The sequence below is a fragment of the Myxine glutinosa genome, chromosome 12 (assembly GCF_964187855.1).
Source record: "Myxine glutinosa chromosome 12, kmMyxGlut1.1, whole genome shotgun sequence".
Lineage (NCBI taxonomy): Eukaryota > Metazoa > Chordata > Myxini > Myxiniformes > Myxinidae > Myxine > Myxine glutinosa.
In genome coordinates this window covers 79,555,198-79,572,925 of record NC_136272.1, presented here as the reverse complement: position 1 = coordinate 79,572,925, position 17,728 = coordinate 79,555,198, and the positions used below count along the sequence as shown (strand labels likewise).

The 17,728-nt window shown below is 43.8% G+C and overlaps 2 protein-coding genes across 5 annotated transcripts in view; both read left to right on the top strand.

Moving 5' to 3' along the window:
* The window catches only part of LOC144888467 (uncharacterized), a 790,732-nt gene that overhangs the window by 52,822 nt on the left and 720,182 nt on the right, over window positions 1–17,728 (top strand). The window lies entirely within an intron of this gene.
* SHROOM2 (shroom family member 2) overlaps window positions 1–17,728 on the top strand; it is a 208,088-nt gene that overhangs the window by 99,793 nt on the left and 90,567 nt on the right. For 3 of the 4 annotated variants that reach the window (XM_068131947.2, XM_068131951.2, XM_068131950.2), the window contains one exon: window positions 8,852–8,983. In XM_068131947.2, the coding sequence (XP_067988048.2) occupies window positions 8,852–8,983 (132 nt within the window). Of the gene's footprint in view, window positions 1–7,291; window positions 7,399–8,851; window positions 8,984–17,728 lie in introns of those variants that run through there. The other variant, XM_068131949.2, reaches the window with a different exon arrangement.

The following is a 17,728-nucleotide window of genomic DNA, read 5'->3' as shown; positions in this document are numbered from 1 at the left end:
AACTCAAGGCTCTTGAATCTCATAGTTCGTATTTTCATCATTCAAATGAACATAGCGCAGAATAGACAGGTTGTTCTGCATGCGCTGAATCAGTTGTGGCATCAACAATTGGAGAATAGTACTTTGCGGTATATTGTTTGTTTCGGATAACATTTGTTACATTTTTAGCGCAACACCATATTAAGTCGTTTTGACTTCCTGGGTACAGGTAATGAACTTGCAATGGGTGATGTGTGATTTGAGATTCCTTTACTTTGTTGAGATGTTCTTTAAGGATTGGATCATAATGGCTGATCAACTCCAAAATGCCAAGAAAATTACCATCTCTTCGATCCCCAATTAGATCTTAGATCCCCTATGAGAAAAGATGACTTTTCCCTCTAAATGCCAAGCCTCTTTCTCCCATGAACAATGTCATATCTAGAATTCTGCGTACTATTTGTTTCCAATGTGCTGCCAGACTCTGCTCTGCAGGAGTAGCTGGTCCTCGGCAGAGTCACACGTGAGGAGTTTCTCCAAGATACACCATTCAATGCAACACATTTTGTGGCTACTACTGTTTTGGTGTTCAGGAATCTTTCATGCAGCTTTACATTTCTCTCTAAAGGAGTAGCTTGAAGTTTAAGTTCGAGTTTATCCACATGGCGTCAGGAGCTTACTGAAAAAAAACGGCAAGGAAAGCAAAACAATGCGTGCTTGCTTTTGCTCCAGACAAGCCAATCACGGGTTACATTTTCGTCATTTGTTAATTTAGTATGAAGGAGGCAAATGGGAAATAAACGCCCAACCACATCATCAGGAAACTGTGAAGGATAACTTTCAGGCCTCAACGAGCTGCCTCCTCTGAGCAGGTGCATGGTTTTCAGTTTGGAAGAAGTGACATCAAAATCCACTGGTTTATTTTCTGTGATATCCTTCTGTTTTGCTGGCTGCGCTGAGACGATACTTCCTGATTATGTGTGTTCAATGACAGGTATGCAGATATCACTTTCAGTCTTTATATCAGCAATTTGATTTGTCGCTGTATAAGCAACCTCTTCATCACATACATCAGTCTGAGTCACATTCACTTTGGTCGAGAAGCCCAAACTTTCAAGGGTTTTCTCTCTGAGCCACGTTTTTTTCTCTCACGGTCCTTTCTTTTCTGCGCCCCTGATTGATGGTGGTGATCCATGGTCATAAACTGAAAGACAAAAAGAAAAAATATTTCACCAATAGTGATATCACCTCGCACATCACACAAACCCTTGGGGGAGGGGTATTGTTTTGTAATAACATTATTATGCTATTAACTTTATTGTTGTTATTACTTTTGTTATTAGAAATGGCCTTGGGGAAAACGCTGCGATAAGCCTTAGCATGGTATTTTTTTCCAAGGAGGAAACACTACTTGTGGAAGGGGGATAGCGGCCTTGTAAAAACAGCACGATAAGTTATTTATACACCTTAACACGGAGTTCACCCATTGCAGAGATCCCAGTTGGGGAAGGGGGGGAAATGAAGTCGCTATAAACTCCATCGTGTGATCCTTGATCCTCTCCTGTTAAGTTTGATTGAGATTGGGTTATTAATGACTGAATGTATCGTAGTCAGACAGACACCAAATTGCGTATTTTAGTATTATAAGATGTGGAGTGTAGTCTTATTGAAGAAAATGCTGCTAGTCACACAAGTGCCTCAAAACTTATTTTCAAATATTCTCCAAAGTTTTTCCCAACTTTTTCGCTTTGCTTTTATACATTTTCTCATTTAAAAAGATAAGAAGCAGACTAACTGCAAAGAAATGCTGCTGCACATTACTTTTTTGTGTTTTGAGTGAATAATTTATTGTTAAATTTGTTAATTTAAATTCAACAATTCTGTATAATTGTCATTTTTAAATTAAATTGTTTAATCAGATGCATGTATCGGCATTATATCAGGCATCGACCACCATGCTATCTAAATATCGCTATCAGCATTGGCCCTTCAAAAAAGCCATATCTCTGGACCTCTACTTCGAGGGGTTTCACTGTTGTGTTCAAAAAAAATAATTTACGGGAGAAGCTCGGGCCTGTGGGCCTCTTGACAGGGCCCCAGGGCAATGACACCCACCCCCTTCCCCTCTCCCTCCCTACCCCCTCCCCCCCCCCCCCCCCAACTTTCATCGGGTTTAACTGTTGTACAAAGATGAACGGAATGGATTTTGGGTTAAACAGGTGAAGTTAGCGTCATCTAATGTTGTCTCAATTCGACTTATCTAGTTTATCTCTCGTGCTCTCTGTCACGTGACCTTTAACTTTTAATGTGACTGTACGGGCGCTTGGTGACCTGTACCACGTCGGCGGGCGTATGCACAAGAACGTGACGACAACCTTGCCAAAGAATGTTGTTTTGTTCTGGAATGAACAAATCATACAGAAAATGTATTAATTCATGCAAGCAATATGGAACTATCTAGCAACAAATCACAAATAAACAACCATGAAGAATGTCAATGATTAAAACGTTATGGAGAGGCATTTTCACAGTAGGATAATAACGTCCCAAGTGTTAACTGTTCACACCCGCAGAATGAGCGAATACTCAAAAGAAGATACAAACGGAGAAAATGGCGGTTTGCGGGCTCGCACGCAAAATGGCAGACAGAAAAAAGGCACTTCCGCCCCAGGCCTGAGTTGTTGTTGTTTGCTGAATCTCAACCGTGGGAGTTGTTGTTGTTGTTGTTGTTGTTGAGCCTCAACAGAGACCTTTAACTGAAAGCAAACATCAGTGGATTGACGTCTAATATGGGCAGAGGCATATCCATTGAGGTATTCATATCACTATTTTTTATGTTGTGTATATTTTGTACAAATGCAATAGCTTGGTTTTTTTTTTCATTTCACGGTTTATATGGATTGTGGATGTTTTTAATATGAAGCTTTTGTATTGATTTGTCATTCTGCAATGAACCAGAATTGGAAGAACAAAAGCTACGGTGTTGGCACTGTGCCACAAACAAACACCTCCCCTCCCTAAACTTTCCTTTTACCTGTCCATACAATGTTGATGCTCCCTTATAAACTTGCTTAACTTATGCCTCGGTCACAAATGGCCTGCGGCGTGTTGGCGGCGGCCCTAAGTCCCCAAAATTGCGGTAGCCGTGAGGCGATCTCAAGGTTTTTTGCTCGTCGCAGTGGCTTACGATTTTTTAAATTTGACATTAAACTTTTTTTGGGAAATCGCTAGGCCATAGGCCGCAACCCCACCGCATGTAGTATCGCAAGGTCTTGCGGCCTCCGTGAGATGGCCGTACGATGTTCTAAATATCGTACGGCAGCCGTGCAGTGACTTTAGTGCTGCCGTACGATGGCCTAACGGCAACCGTGACAACCGCAACAACCGTGCGGGCGCCTTGCGGTCGCCGTGAGGGCGCCTCGCGGTTCGCCTTGCGGTCTCCTCACGCATTTTGATTTCATGACTTTTACGATTGCCGTGCGGACCCCGTAACATTTGTGAACACTGCTGCCGCAGCCCGCAAAGCCGTACGATTTGTAAAAAATCCCATCTACAAACCGCAGACCGCAGAACCGTGCGGTGGCAGCATCATATGTGACTAATGCCTTAATTGGTTGTTAGATTGAGTGCAATTTAAAAAAAGTTTGCAGCAGTCCTTAACATGAAAATTGACACTCACCAAAAGAGCATCCCTTTGATTTCAACTTCATCATGAATAACCTTTTTCTGTTGGGAAAAGGAACATAAAGTAAGAAAAAATATCAATCACGGAACTATTTTTTAAGGGTCTGTTATTCATCTAAAAAATATTACGATGACAACGAACGTCATTGCCCAGAAAAATCATATGCATCCAATACGCAGCATGTTTGGTGAGTTTTCTGATCCCTACATCAGTCAGCGCATGTTTGTTTTATCTAACTTTTGTTCCACCATTCAAAGCAAACAAAGTCTAACTAATAGCCAAGTTTCGTCATTTCACTCACAACTGTAATGATGTTTACCTTTAAAGAGCGAAATATCAGGAAGTAAAGGATCTTCAATTTATTTTTTCAGTTGTGTCTAATGGAAAGTTGAATGAGTAAAAGTAAGCATTAATCAGCATCAATGTTGTGCAACAACCATTTTGGCAATTTAATTGGTTTCTCAGATCGAGGGAATAATTTCAGGAGATATCTCGATATCTGGGTGTGTGTACACACACACACTTCCTTCCTCTCTTAATTTTCCTAGATCTTCCTCCCTGATTTCCCTCCCTCCCTTTCCCCCTCTCATTTTCCAGCCATTTCCCCACCCAACATTCCAAAGTCGGCATGTTGCAACTTGTATTTCTGGCTCTTTAAACATTGGAGTTAGAGCTTGGCATTGGAGTTAGAGCTCATTAATTGTATGACAAAGTTAGAGCTTGGATAATGCAGTTGTCTTTGCAATGATTAAATACAAAGTCTTTGTCAACCTTTGTTGTTTTACTTTTTCTCTTCAAGTGCTAAAACGGCAATATTAGTTTAATGATACAAAGGGCATTTGAAACTCTCGACAAATTAGATCAATCCTCCAAGGCATGGCAACCTTTTGTTTTTGTATTTTTTTTAATACACATTCATAATACGAGTATATAATGAGTAAGAATATATACATCTTCATCTTTGTTTTTAATATAATGGAGCTAATAAGTATATGGTTACATGCATGTATATGTGTGTATATAAATATATATATTAGGATGTTAACAGGATGAAAAGTGACGATTTTAGTGACGATCTTTAGATGAAAATTGATGATTTTAGACGTTTGATCTAGAGTTGACCTTTGACCTTTTGATGCCGAATATTGTGCCGAAATTTCAGCTTTCCAGCTCAAAGGATGGCTGAGATATCGCCCGGATAAACAAACAAGAAAACAAACAAACAAGAAAACAAGAAACCGGAGTGAAAACTGAGTCTCCCTTTCAGTGTGCGTCATTCCCAGGCCCCCTTCGGTGCCCGGCAATGACGTCATGCAGCGCCTGGAGATGGCATAGGAAAGGAGCGGTGTACAACAAGAAACCGGGGTGAAAACAGAGTACTCCCTTCGGTGCCCGGCAATGATGTCATGCAGCAGCTGGAGATAGACTCGGAAAGGAGAGGTGCACAACAAACAAGAAACCGAAACCGGAGTGAAAACTGAGTACTCCCTTTCAGCGTGCGTCATTTGCGGGCCCTCTTTGGTGCCCGGCAATGACGTTATGCAGCGCCTAGAGAAGGAATAGGAAAGGAGCGGTGTACAAAAAGTCTGATTTAATGCATTTTAATTCCAGGCTATAAGGCAACAAAAGGTGAAAATTTTGAAAGTGGGTGTAGACTTTGTGTGTGTGTGTGTGTGTGTGTGTGTGTGTGTGTGTGTGTGTGTGTGTGTGTGTAGTTGTGTGTGTAGTTGTGTGTGTAGTTGTGTGTGTAGTTGTGTGTGTAGTTGTGTGTGTAGTTGTGTGTGTGTGTAGTTGTGTGTGTGTAGTTTAACAGAATGGCTCAACTTTTCAACCAGCAATACAGCAAGCTGTACCTTCACTAACCTTTCCCAAGAGCAAATTATTTTCCCGTTATTCTTCTCCCTTTCATATCTGGGTGGCTGCTCATTCGACCAATGAACAAGCTGCTAATGCAAGATCACGTGATCTCATGCTAAACCCCATGATGTGTTGTAACTTTCTCACATCCATTAAAGAGGTACACAAGTTACATTTTACCACCGCACTGTCCGTGTTTCAATGCTCCAATGAGAGCCATCACGCCCCACTGCGTCTCAGCCATTCTCCCCCTGCCAGGGCATCTCAGTGTGTTGATGTATGAGATGTATATGCCTGTGCCAAGGTTACGATCGCCTCCGACAGATGTGACCTAGTTTGTCAAGTGTGACACGCCTCCAGTGTATGCCTCTTGGTACGATTTGGGGATGTAGCCAGAATGTTCACCTTATCCCAAAGAGGAATATGGCCAGCCCTCAACCCATGTTTCACAATAGCTGATCTTTCTGGGTGGTTACATTAAAAGGCATTGCGGTGTTCTTTGATGTGCTGGCCCAGGGTCCTTCTGGTCTCTCTTTTGTACTCTGCCACACATACACATGGGATAGTGTGTACTACACCTTTGCAGTCCTGTGTAATTTGTGTAGTCTTGTGTACCTTGTCCTTGACAGTGGTAAGTGCTTGTTTCAAGGTATGAACCATCACCCCACTCAGATTTGTAAGCTCACATTCACCCCACCAACTTTACAGTATCGACATGGAGGTGTGACACATTGGCAACATCTCTGAGAGTTACTGAGCAGAGCTACAGCTCCCTCCATCTCCATAGGATTATTCTGCAGCCAATACTGGAAAGAGAATTGAATTCTAAATTTTATAGGCCAGTTCACCTTGGAAAAGGAACATCCATGGACATGTTTTGGACTTGTTGGCCCTCGTCAGTGTGGAGCAGAAGCTCTGCTAAGCTCATGTGCGTACTAGGTGGAGCCTATGCAACTGTTTAGCCAGAAGAGCCTTTTTCATTAAAATTGTTCCTGGCTGCTCCCAGAACTGTTTTGTTAACCACAGACAGGTCGATGTCTGGCAGGCATTTCCTGTTGGTCAGGATGCATGCAGCAATCACATATGGTGGTGTGGCCACTTGCTTCCTGGTACCCACTGCAGTAATAGTGTCTGATCTCCACTAGTGTGTGTGTGTGTGTGTGTGTGTGTGTGTGTGTGTGTGTGTGTGTGTGTGTGTGTGTGTGTGTGTGTGTGTGTGTGTGTGTGTGTGTGTGTGTGTGTGTGTGTGTGCGTGTGTGTGCGTGTTGTTTTTGTTGTTTTTCATATTATTTCCGAGAATGAGTGGGAGCCGGCCATGGTGGGGGTAAAGGTAATGGCGATTTTGTATATATTAAGCATCACTGGGGTCTTCAGTGTGAAATGCAAACTATATTTAGCAGTGATATTTTACAATGTAATGTTTACTTGTCAAGTTTTTCCTAATGCTTTAAGAAGAATTTGTTTTTACCATGATTCATGGACATGATGTATTTTAAATACTAAATCTGTTACTCTCTATAAAAGTTTCATTGTTGCTTACAAAAAGGGTTTTCACAAATTCTTGCTCTGGGGAAAAAGGGATGTGTTCCTTCTAAATGGCTTTGCGTGTCTGTTGGGAGTAAACCGGATAGGATGCGTCGCACGCGCGCACGTTTGCAGTATAAAGTTTTGTACCATAATCTTGACCACTGCCCTGCAGTAGAACAGCTGCTATTGCTGTTTTTCTGCAATCCACTTCTGTCCTGCTCTGTCCACTCTTCATTGCTGTTAAGATCTAAACTCAGTATGGTGGATACATCACCCTCAATAGGCCCTTATGGCAGGGCTGCGGTGTCAGCACGGAGAATGCTTTCCAAGGTTTTACAGAACTCCATGAGGTAAAAGTCTTGTTTATCATCAGCCTGATATATATTTTTTGTATTACTGTTTACTCACTTTTCAGGACATCATATCTGTCTGCTCAAGCACCTTTCGACATTCTCTTGTTGACTTTTATGCACCCAGTGTTGTAATTTATTTCTGTTGCTGCAGATTTTCAGTGTTCAGAAATTAGCTGTTGTAATTTATGCTTCTTTTGGTTTTCTGTTGTCCTTGGCATTTGCCATCAATAAATTTACAACTTCTGTTGAATTTGAATGCATCGTTGTAGAATTAAAAGTATCAAGATGTATCTTTATGCATCTGTGAACGCAGCTTTAGGGCAGCTATATGTTGAGGGTTACGGAGTGAATAGCAAGGAATATAAATTGTAAGTGTATAAAGAAAATATATCAGAAATAAGTACAGATACATTCAAAGTACACCGCCCCCATGCCAAATAAATAGATATCCTCCAGCGCGGCATTGCCGAGGCACTTCGGCGCCCGGCAATCCCACCGTGCAGCTCATAGAGATTGTATTGGGAGGGAGAGGTGTACAATAATTGATTGATTAATTGCATTAAAAAAAAAAAAAGAAAAAAAAAAGATGTGAGATCTTGTATACAAAAAAAATAAATCAATAAATATTGATCATGCAATATTTTCTTCATCAATTGGCTAATAGCATACCTAAAGCACTGGTGCTTCATCCGAAGCTGTAACTTTTTGATAATTGTCATGAATCGAAAAAAATAAATAATGAATTGATTAATCAATAAATAATGAATTGATTAATTGATTAATCAATAAATCAAAAATATCCTTTATAACCACATCACTTGGTCACTGTCGTGTCCAAATATCAGCTTCCAAGCTCAAAAGTTCCCTGAGGTATTGCCCAGATGAGAAAGAAAATAAATAAATGATTAATAATGAAAATAAATGAATTAAAATCATAAAATATTTAAATAATCAATCGATTGGCTAATAGAATACCTAAACCGCCACCGTTTCATCCAAATCTGTAACTTTAAAAAAATTAATCATGTCATTCATGGAATAATTAAATAATTAATCGATTCATTTATCAATAAATCAAAAATAGCCTTTACAGCTAAATCACTTGGTCACTGTTGTGTCTAAATATCAGCTTTTGATGATCATTCTGGAGTGACAGGATGAGACGGTGAGATTTTCCAACAATGAAGGACAAGTTTCATTCATCAGACCAGCATCTAATGAACTCTAGATCAGCAGAGAGTGATGCAAGTTCCAGCTAGATTCCGACTAACTTAAGTTGAATGTCGTTTGGCCAGCCGGTTCTTGAAGGACTTCGTCCAAGAGTCCACACTCTGAGCTGCTGACTCCAACATAATGGGAAACAAGCATATCACCCTCAATAAATGTATATCTGCTTATCAATAGTTCTCTTAAGTACTGTTTGCCCTCCTCTCCCCCCCACCATGCACAGGCGGGCTGACATTGCTAAACGACCTCATTCCTGGCATTTCACCAAGTTTGAAGATTGTCATAGTGACAAGGAAGAAATGCGCATCTCTTCAGTGCCGCCAAGCTCCACATGGCACCCAACCTATCATGCAAGGTATATCTTTCAACTGAAATTGGTTACATGGTAATCATTTAGGTTTTGCATTTTCTTTTTTAATTTGTGGCTTCATTTCTTCATGTAATTTTAATTTGATACCACCCCGGGCTTCATCCTCGTAGATTGCTTGATCCGAGTAGTGCTCTAAATTTGTAGTGTAATTATGAGTAGAGTCGTAGTATAAGCACAGATTTGCATAATGTAATTATTATGAGTGTAATTTTATGAATTGAGGAGGGATGTGGCAATGATGTGCATTTAATAGCTTAGGTACTACAGTGAATGTAGTCAGTATTGGCATGGCCTACTTCATCTACATTCTCTCCTCACCCAAGTTGTGCGTTTGCCTCAAATCACTTCCCGAGTCTGCTCTCAGGTTACTTTATTTAGACACGAGATTTCACCATCTTTGAACAGTTCTTTTTTCTTTGTACTGGTTGGTAAGTAAGAGGAATTGTGTGAAAGTTGGAAGAAGAGTTTACTCTGTGGTTCATATGATCCAAATGTATGTTAATGCCATAATGAGAAAGTTTTGTTGGTTTTTGTGTTCCCATCTGAATCCCAAATTCATCATCATGTAAAGAACCCTGCAGGTTCACATACCGTACACTCTATTTTTTCTGCTGTTGAGTAATGTCAGGGTAATTCGTGTGAAAGTACTCTGATGTCCGTTAATGTTTCTGTCCTCTTTGTGATCTATGTAAAATCTCTATCAGTTTCAGATTGATGTTAAAAAGTCTTCAAGAAAACAGTATAGCTCAGCAGGAATATGCACAACTGACTAAATCTACCATTCTCATCGTGTGCCAGGAGACTTGCAGAGTATTCCATTATTGGTGGGGATTTTATGTCAAATGCATTGGCTAAAAAAGGTATTCACCTCCACCAATAATTCACCAATAATGCCCCATTTAGATGAACTAGTGGGACCAAATTTCCAGTCCATTGGACCAAATTTCCGATGGTCTTCACGACCTTGTAACATACCAGCCTGCTGCACTGCTTACGCATTAGCTTACCTTTCACCAAGCCCAGATGTGCTCAGTCTGGGGAGGTGGGGAGGGAGGGAAATGAGGGGGATTATATGTTTGTTGTTGTTATTGCCAATTCATACTAATATTATAATTGGGAATATTATTAGTATTAATTTATATATGCTTTGTTACAATGTTATCATTGTTTTTGTTATTACCCTCGCCAGAGGAGAGGGTATTGCATTTGGGTCCGTTTGTTTGTTTGTCTGTCTCTTTGTCCGCACAGAACGTGAGTACGCTTTTTCTCTGCCACCACCAGTGCTACCATGAGTAACATCGACCTTCAGATGTAGAACTTGGAAGATATTGCCATCCAAGGGAACCCACTGATTGTGATCATCTGAATACCAGTCCAGGATGGTATCATAGGTGGGGGTGGAGTGGGTGTGGTGGCTATGAGAGCATCCATCGATGTGTTGATATCACAGACTCAGCATATCCAGGGTGGAATGACTTATTTGGAAGCCAAACTGAATACCAGAGCAGAGAGTTGGAGAAGAGGGTTGTACAAGCCTCGAGGTGTGCTGCAGTGATCACTTCCATTACTTTATTTTGGGGAAAGGCTGACCTTTAAATGGGTCACTTTTGGAACCTTGAAAAAAAAATGCAGTTGTATTGGCACCATTACATGATGCAGAAAAGTGGCCCAATTAGTCTTGGAGAAGAGCAGAGACAGAGGAGTAGATGCAAAAAAAATGAATATTTCTTGTTCATTAAAGCACTGATGCCTTTTGGTCAAATAGTCCTGGTCAAGTCAAGATTGCCAAAAAGCTTCTCCACATTGATAATGAGAAAGATCATGTGCTGGATGGCATTTTCATTGTAAGTGGGGGTAAGGGGTTAAGGTATCCAATGCGTACAAGAAGAGAGAGGGTTGAGACTTTGGTCCTTTCCGCAAAGGCAGAGCTTTGGTATCCAGTCTTTGCAAGTCATGTGCGTAATCAAAGAGGAAGAGTTACCAGTAATGGAATTAACCAAACTCTCACTTTTTTTGGAGGGTGACCTGAAAATTGGTCCTCAGGTGAGCCTGGTGTTGACCTCACTTGTGTCTAAAGCACCAAAACATAATAGATTCACTCTTAAGGAATTACCCTGCAGTGATTATCAGTTTCCTTTTATGTCGTTTGCTTCCCAAGGGTAAAAGGGAAGCTGTGGCAGGGACAGAAGATTTATGGACAGGATAGCTGGAGGCATGAGATTCTAAACTGATGAAGAGGAGTCAGTTGATAAACGAATGTCAGATCCTTCCAGGGTGATACTGTGACATTTTCCCAGGATTGAAGAACATGTTCCATTTATTAGACCAGCATTTAATAATTTCCAGGTCAACAGGGAGAGATGCGGCTGCTGTCTGCCTAGTACTGTATGGCATAATGTAGAGTCATCTGTAAAAAGGAAGAAATTGTTTTCCAGAGCATTGGAGAGGTCATTTATATATATATGAGGAATAAGACTGGACATAAAACACTGCTTCGGGTTGCTCCAGCCTCCACTGGGAAGGGACGAGGGTTCCATTTATGGCAACATGTTAACTGCATGGGTGGCAGAAGTCAGGAATGCAGGAACTAAAGCAACCTTCTATGCTACAGATGGAGAGATTGGCAAGCTAGGCAGAATTCCAAACTTTGTCAAATGCTCAGATATGTCCAGGGAAACAGTTCTAACACCTTGTTTGAGATTGAGGGCCTCCAACCATTGCTGAGGGAGGAGCAGAAGCCTGTCCAGAGTTGATTGATTTGAACGGAATCCAATTGATAGAGATTGTTCTGTTAGAAAACAGGAAAGATGACATCAGAAACAATGATGGATTTGATGGCTCTGCAAGATCAGTGCCCTATAGTTGGTAATGTCTGTTTTACACCCTTATTGTGGATGTGAGTGATGTTTGTTCACTTCCTTGTAGAGGGGAAGCAAGAATGGCAGAGCAGGATTTGAGAACATGGGCAGTTGGGCACGGGTATAATCTGGGCCCATTGTCCAACCAGGCTGCGTCAGTTAACAAAGATGTGCTGTCTACCTCACAAATCAGCAATATTATATATGAGGTTAAGTGCCGATGTGAAGCTCGGTACGTGGGCCGTACAACCCAAAGGTTGGTTGATCGTACCAAACAGCATGTTGCCCCCCTGGTGATTCGAGGAAAGGACATGGGAGTGAGGACTCAACCGATGCAAGGTTCAAGACCGTAGGCCATTTTCTGCTTATTATCTTGCCATTTCACGGCATTTAGTTGCCAACACTGGCTGTGCAGACCAGTGCAATGCAGATATGCTCAAGATATTGAGCCGAGGTCAGACTACATTACATCTACGTATGTTGGAAGCAACCTTCATCCATTCCATGGACCCCATATTCTGATGATGATGTTTAGTCCCTTGGCTTTGGGGGTACCCCATTCCCCATCCCTCCAAGGTATTGGTGCAAATGGTGAGTCGTTGTTCTCAACTCTGCTCCAGCCAATCAGAGCCAGTGATAGTGGTGACCAAGTCAACCAATAGGTGTTCAGATTACCATTTGCGTGATGTCTGATGAACCAATTGGTGTTGCTCTTACATAGACATGCTTATATATGCATGATCTTTAATAATAATAATAATTCATTTATTTTGTATAGCGCTTTTCCAGAAGCCCAAAGGCGCTTTGACAGAGTGGAAAACATAATGCATAACAATACATGAAAACAACAATTGCAAAAAGACAAGAATCAAGAAAACAAACAGCAGCGATATACGGCATATATATAAGACAAGAATCAAAAAGACAAGACAAGAATCAATAGGGAAATATTTAAAGCAAAAGGAGGGAGAAGGAGAAGAGATAGTCAGGGGTTAAATGCTGTGGGTTGAATGTTGAATGCAGCGTTGAACAGGTGGGTCTTTAGTGATGTTTTGAATGTGGTGAGTGAGGAGGAGTCTCTGATGGTGTGAGGTAGTGAGTTCCAGAGGGTGGGAGCAGCGATGGAGAAGGCCCTGTCCCCCCAGGATCTGAATTTGGTCCGGATGGAGGGGGTCAGGAGGTTGGTACCAGCAGAGCGGAGGTTGCGGGTGGGAGTGTGTCTGGAGAGGAGGTCAGCCAGGTAGGATGGGGCCAGGTTATGGAGGGCTTTGTATGTCAAGAGGAGGATTTTGTACTGGATTCTCTGGGGGATGGGGAGCCAGTGAAGCTTGTAAAGGACGGGGGTGATGTGGTCACGGGTCCGGGAATGAGTGAGTAGACGGGCAGCGGAGTTCTGAATGTATTGGAGTTTATTGGTGATTTTTGAGGGTGAACCATAGAGGAGGCTATTGCAGTAGTCCAGACGGGAGGTGATGAAGGCGTGGATGAGGGTTTCTGCAGCCGTGGAGGAGAGGGATGAGCGGAGACGGGCAATGTTTTTCAGGTGAAAGAAGGCTGACTTTGTGATCTGTTTAGTGTATTTGTCGAAGGAAAGGGTTTGGTCAAAGATGACGCCAAGATTCCGGATGTGAGGGGAGGTGGATACTGGGATACCGTCGATGTTGAGGGCAAAGTTATGGGTGGATTTTGTGAGCGTTTTTGGGCCAATGATGATTATTTCAGATTTATCACAGTTAAGCTTGAGGAAGTTGATTTGAAGCCAGGATTTTATTTCAGTGATGCAGTTTGTCAGGATAGAGTGGGTGTCGGTGGAGACGGACTTGGTGGAGATGAAAAGCTGGATGTCATCGGCGAAGCAGTGGAATTGGAGACCATGACGGCGGATTAAGTGATCGAGCGGGGACAGGTAAAGGATGAAGAGGAGGGGGCCAAGAACTGAACCTTGGGGGACACCTTGGGGGAGGGGAGCAGTGGGGGATTTGCAGTTATTGATGGAGATGAACTGGCATCTGTCAGAGAGGTATGATTTAATCCAAGAGAGGGCAGTGCCGGTGACGTTAAAGGTGGATTCAAGTCGGGTGAGGAGGATAGTGTGATCGATGGTGTCAAAGGCAGCGCTGAGGTCGAGGAGGACGAGAATGTTGAGGTTGCCAGCGTCAGAGGAGAGGAGAAGGTCGTTGGTGATTTTGAGGAGAGCAGTTTCAGTACTGTGGTTGGAGCGGAATCCGGATTGGAATGTTTCATACAAGTTATTGGCAGAGAGATGATGTTTGAGTTGAGTGGCTACAGCGCGTTCCAAAACTTTTGACAGAAAGGGTAGGTTGGAGATGGGTCTGAAGTTGTTTAGGGTGTCAGGGTTTAGACCAGGTTTTTTTAGAATGGGGGTAACAGCAGCAATTTTGAGGGAAGGTGGGACGATGCCTGTAGACAGGGAGGAGTTTATTGTTGCAATGATAAGTGGAGAGAGAGCAGGGAGGGAGGCTTTGACAAAGCTGGAGGGGATGGGGTCAAGAGTGCAGGTGGCAGTTTTCATTCCTATGAGGAGTTCAGAGAGGTCAGTAGGAGAGATTGGGGAGAACCGAGACAGGGGATGGCAGGACAAGGGGGGGCAGGTGGTTGGAGGGGGAGCGGGTGCGGCGGTGGTCAAGCTGTTGTAGATGTTGTCAATTTTGCGTTGGAAGAAAGAGAGGAAGGAGATGCAGTTGTCTACTGTGAATGACTGGGTGGTGGTGTTCAGGGGGCGGAGGAGTTTGTTTATTGTCGAGAAGAGTGCTTTTGGGTTTCCGGAGCCAGAGTGGATAATTTGAGAGTAGTAGGCAGAGCGGGCGCGGGAGAGGGCATCTTTGTAGTGTTGTATGTGGTCCTTGTAGGCTTGGGAGTGAACTGTGAGACCCGTTTTATTGCGGAGTCTTTCAAGTTGGCGAGCACGAGTTTTCATCAGGTGGAGTTCAGGGGTAAACCAGGGAGCAGAATGGGTGAAAGAAACTGTTTTGGTTTTTACAGGCGCAAGCTGGTCAAGGCAGGAGGAGAGAGTGTGGTTGTAGTAGTCAGTGAGGTCGGAAGGGGTGTGGAGGTCAATGAAGGGAGAAGTGGACATTTTTTCAGAGAGGGTGGATGAGAATGAGGTAGGTGAAAGAGCGTTTAGCTTACGGAAGTTGATTGTGCGATAATGCCTTGGTGTTGGGGCGGGGATGTTGATGGTCAGAGTGATGGCTAAGTGGTCAGAGAGGGTGAGGTCGGAGCCATAGAGATGGTGCAAATTTAATCCAGTGGAGCAGACAAGGTCCAAAATGTGACCACGGATATGGGTAGGAAAGTCGACATGTTGAGTGAGGTTAAAGCAGGTGAGTAAATCAGTGAAGTCAGTGGTTATTGTGGAGTCAGTGGAGTCCATGTGGATATTGAAATCACCAAGGAGGAGGATTGAGGGGGAGAGGGAACATAGCTGGGTCAGAAAGTAGGAGAAGTCAGACAGGAATGATGGGTGTGGTTTGGGAGGGCGGTAGACGACAGCCATGACTGACTGCGTGTGACCAGAGAGTTTTAAAGCCAGGTGTTCAAATGATGGAGCAGATGAGATGGAGATGAGGTTGGTCTTGATGTCTTGACGGTGGATAACGGCAATTCCACCACCTCGGCCCTCCGAGCGTGGTTTATTGACGTAGGAATATCCATTGGGTGTGGTGAGGTTGAGTGTGTAGTAGTCCAGAGGTTGTTGCCAGGTTTCGGTGAGACAGAGAAAGTCCAGTTTGTTATCCAGGATGTATTCGTTCAGGATGAGGCATTTATTGTTGAGGGACCGGGTGTTGAACAGGGTGAGCTCGATGTTGTTTTGAACAGCAGGGATGAATTCAGGTGATTTAGCCAGGGTTCGTAGGCAAGAGGTGCGATCGTGTGGGTTGCTGTGACCAGGTGCGCTGGGACGAAGAGTGAGAGTGCGCTGAGCCGACCAGAGGACGGGGATGGAGTGACCTGATTGCAAATAAACAAACTTGCGACCGGAGCCACGGTGAATGTACCTGGGTCGTCGGAGGAGTCCATTTGATTTGATGGCAGAGATGCATGATGGGGTGGAGCGGGTATTGAGCAGAAGAAGCCTTGCGGCGGAGTACTTCAGAGCCATGCCAGGCAGGAGCGAAGGGACGAGTACGAGGCCAAGGTCGAGGAGGCAAAGCGGCAAACGCAGCGGCAAACGCAGCGGCAAACGCAGCGGCAAACGACTGCAGCCGCTAATCAAGACCACAGCGGCAAACAAGGCCACAAGGCCACCGGCAAACAAGGCCACGGCCACAATCAACGGGAGCGGGCCTTTGACTTCCTCTTTCTCTTGCTGTGAATTACCTTGAGGAGTACAGCACGAAAAGCTTTGGTTATTCTTATTTTGTCGTTTGTTTTCTTATATATACATATATATATATATATACTAGCTTGGCTCGGCTCGCTACGCTCGCCTCACCAAGCGTCGATACAATTGAAGTTGGAAAAAAAAATTCCCCAAAAAAATTAATTAATTAATTTGGAAAAATTTTCAAACAAAATACCCTTCGGACATACCGACCGGAGAGATATGTGCATTCCAGAAGTTTGGTACGATTTCACAAAAGTTTGAGAAAGTAGTTCAGTGACAACACAGGACAGGACAGACGCTGCACAAATATATATATATATATATATATATATATATATATATATATATATATTGTTACAGATACGACTTTGATGGTATGGTGGGCCGAGCGGGATGGCCGCCGTATCCGTACAAGTTACCCGATTGTACTCGAACGTCGACGAAGCCGCGCTATGCTGGCTCAATAGGAAAGAAAAAGAAGACACACGGCTGGATTACAATCACACAATACGACACCAGGGGTTCAGTTCTCAAGACCTCCGGAGGAGGTTATATTAAGGCGGAAAAGGTTAGATTACAGGGACAAGAGGGAAACATAGGAAGGTGGGCACTTAAACACACTCTTATATTAACCCTAGACAGACCACAGATAAACGGGACAAGGCTCACTCACACGGGGTTTGATGGCCAGGAAAGCGGCAGTCGATGGCTCAGGTGCACCTGGCTCAGGGACAGAATCGCGTACGGTGGTGTCCAGCAGATGCGGGGAGGTCGCTCAGCGCTCGTGGGTCGCGACTTTGGTGGAGATGCCGGGGAGGTCGCTCAGCGCTCGGGAGGGTGGCGTCTTGTCCTTCCAAGCTCGGGGCGCATCTGACGTCACGTCCGGCGCGGGGCCGCGTATATCCGGCGGGGAGTCACGCCCTCGCTCGTTAGCTCCGCCCCATATGGCATCGGCCCATGGCTTCTCATTGGGTGCGGGGGTTACCGGCTCCGCCCTTGACGAGGGGCCGACAGGGAGCCCCCTTCTGGGTAACCCCGTCGAGCACATGTTCAATGGCGGCCAACCGAGCCGGAGTGAGGACGCAAAGCCGCTGTTGTTGTGGTTGTTGTTGGAGCTTGAGATGATGGGAAGAGATGCGGGGAGGTATGGGAAGGTCCTAAACTCCTACTGGTGCCATATCATCACATTCTGGTGCAACGAAGAGTCATAATTAATGGAAACAAGTCCTTAACTGACATAGATTAAGAATAACTAGCAAGATGTCCTATAATTGTCTACGTGTGGTGCGGGGGACCTGGGCACGACATTTAATGGGGGAATGAAGGGGAAGATCGGCTCTAATGGGTGTTGTTTACAGACAATGGGACTAGGGAATGGGGTAAGGGGAGAGTTGGGGAGTATCGGAGAAGATAGGGGAATATTTACAAGCGGATATGGAGGCCAAATTCCATATTCGCAACATTGCACCCTTCTCTACCCTCGGGGCGTCCCGACCCGATAAATTTTTACCTACTTTAGTGTGG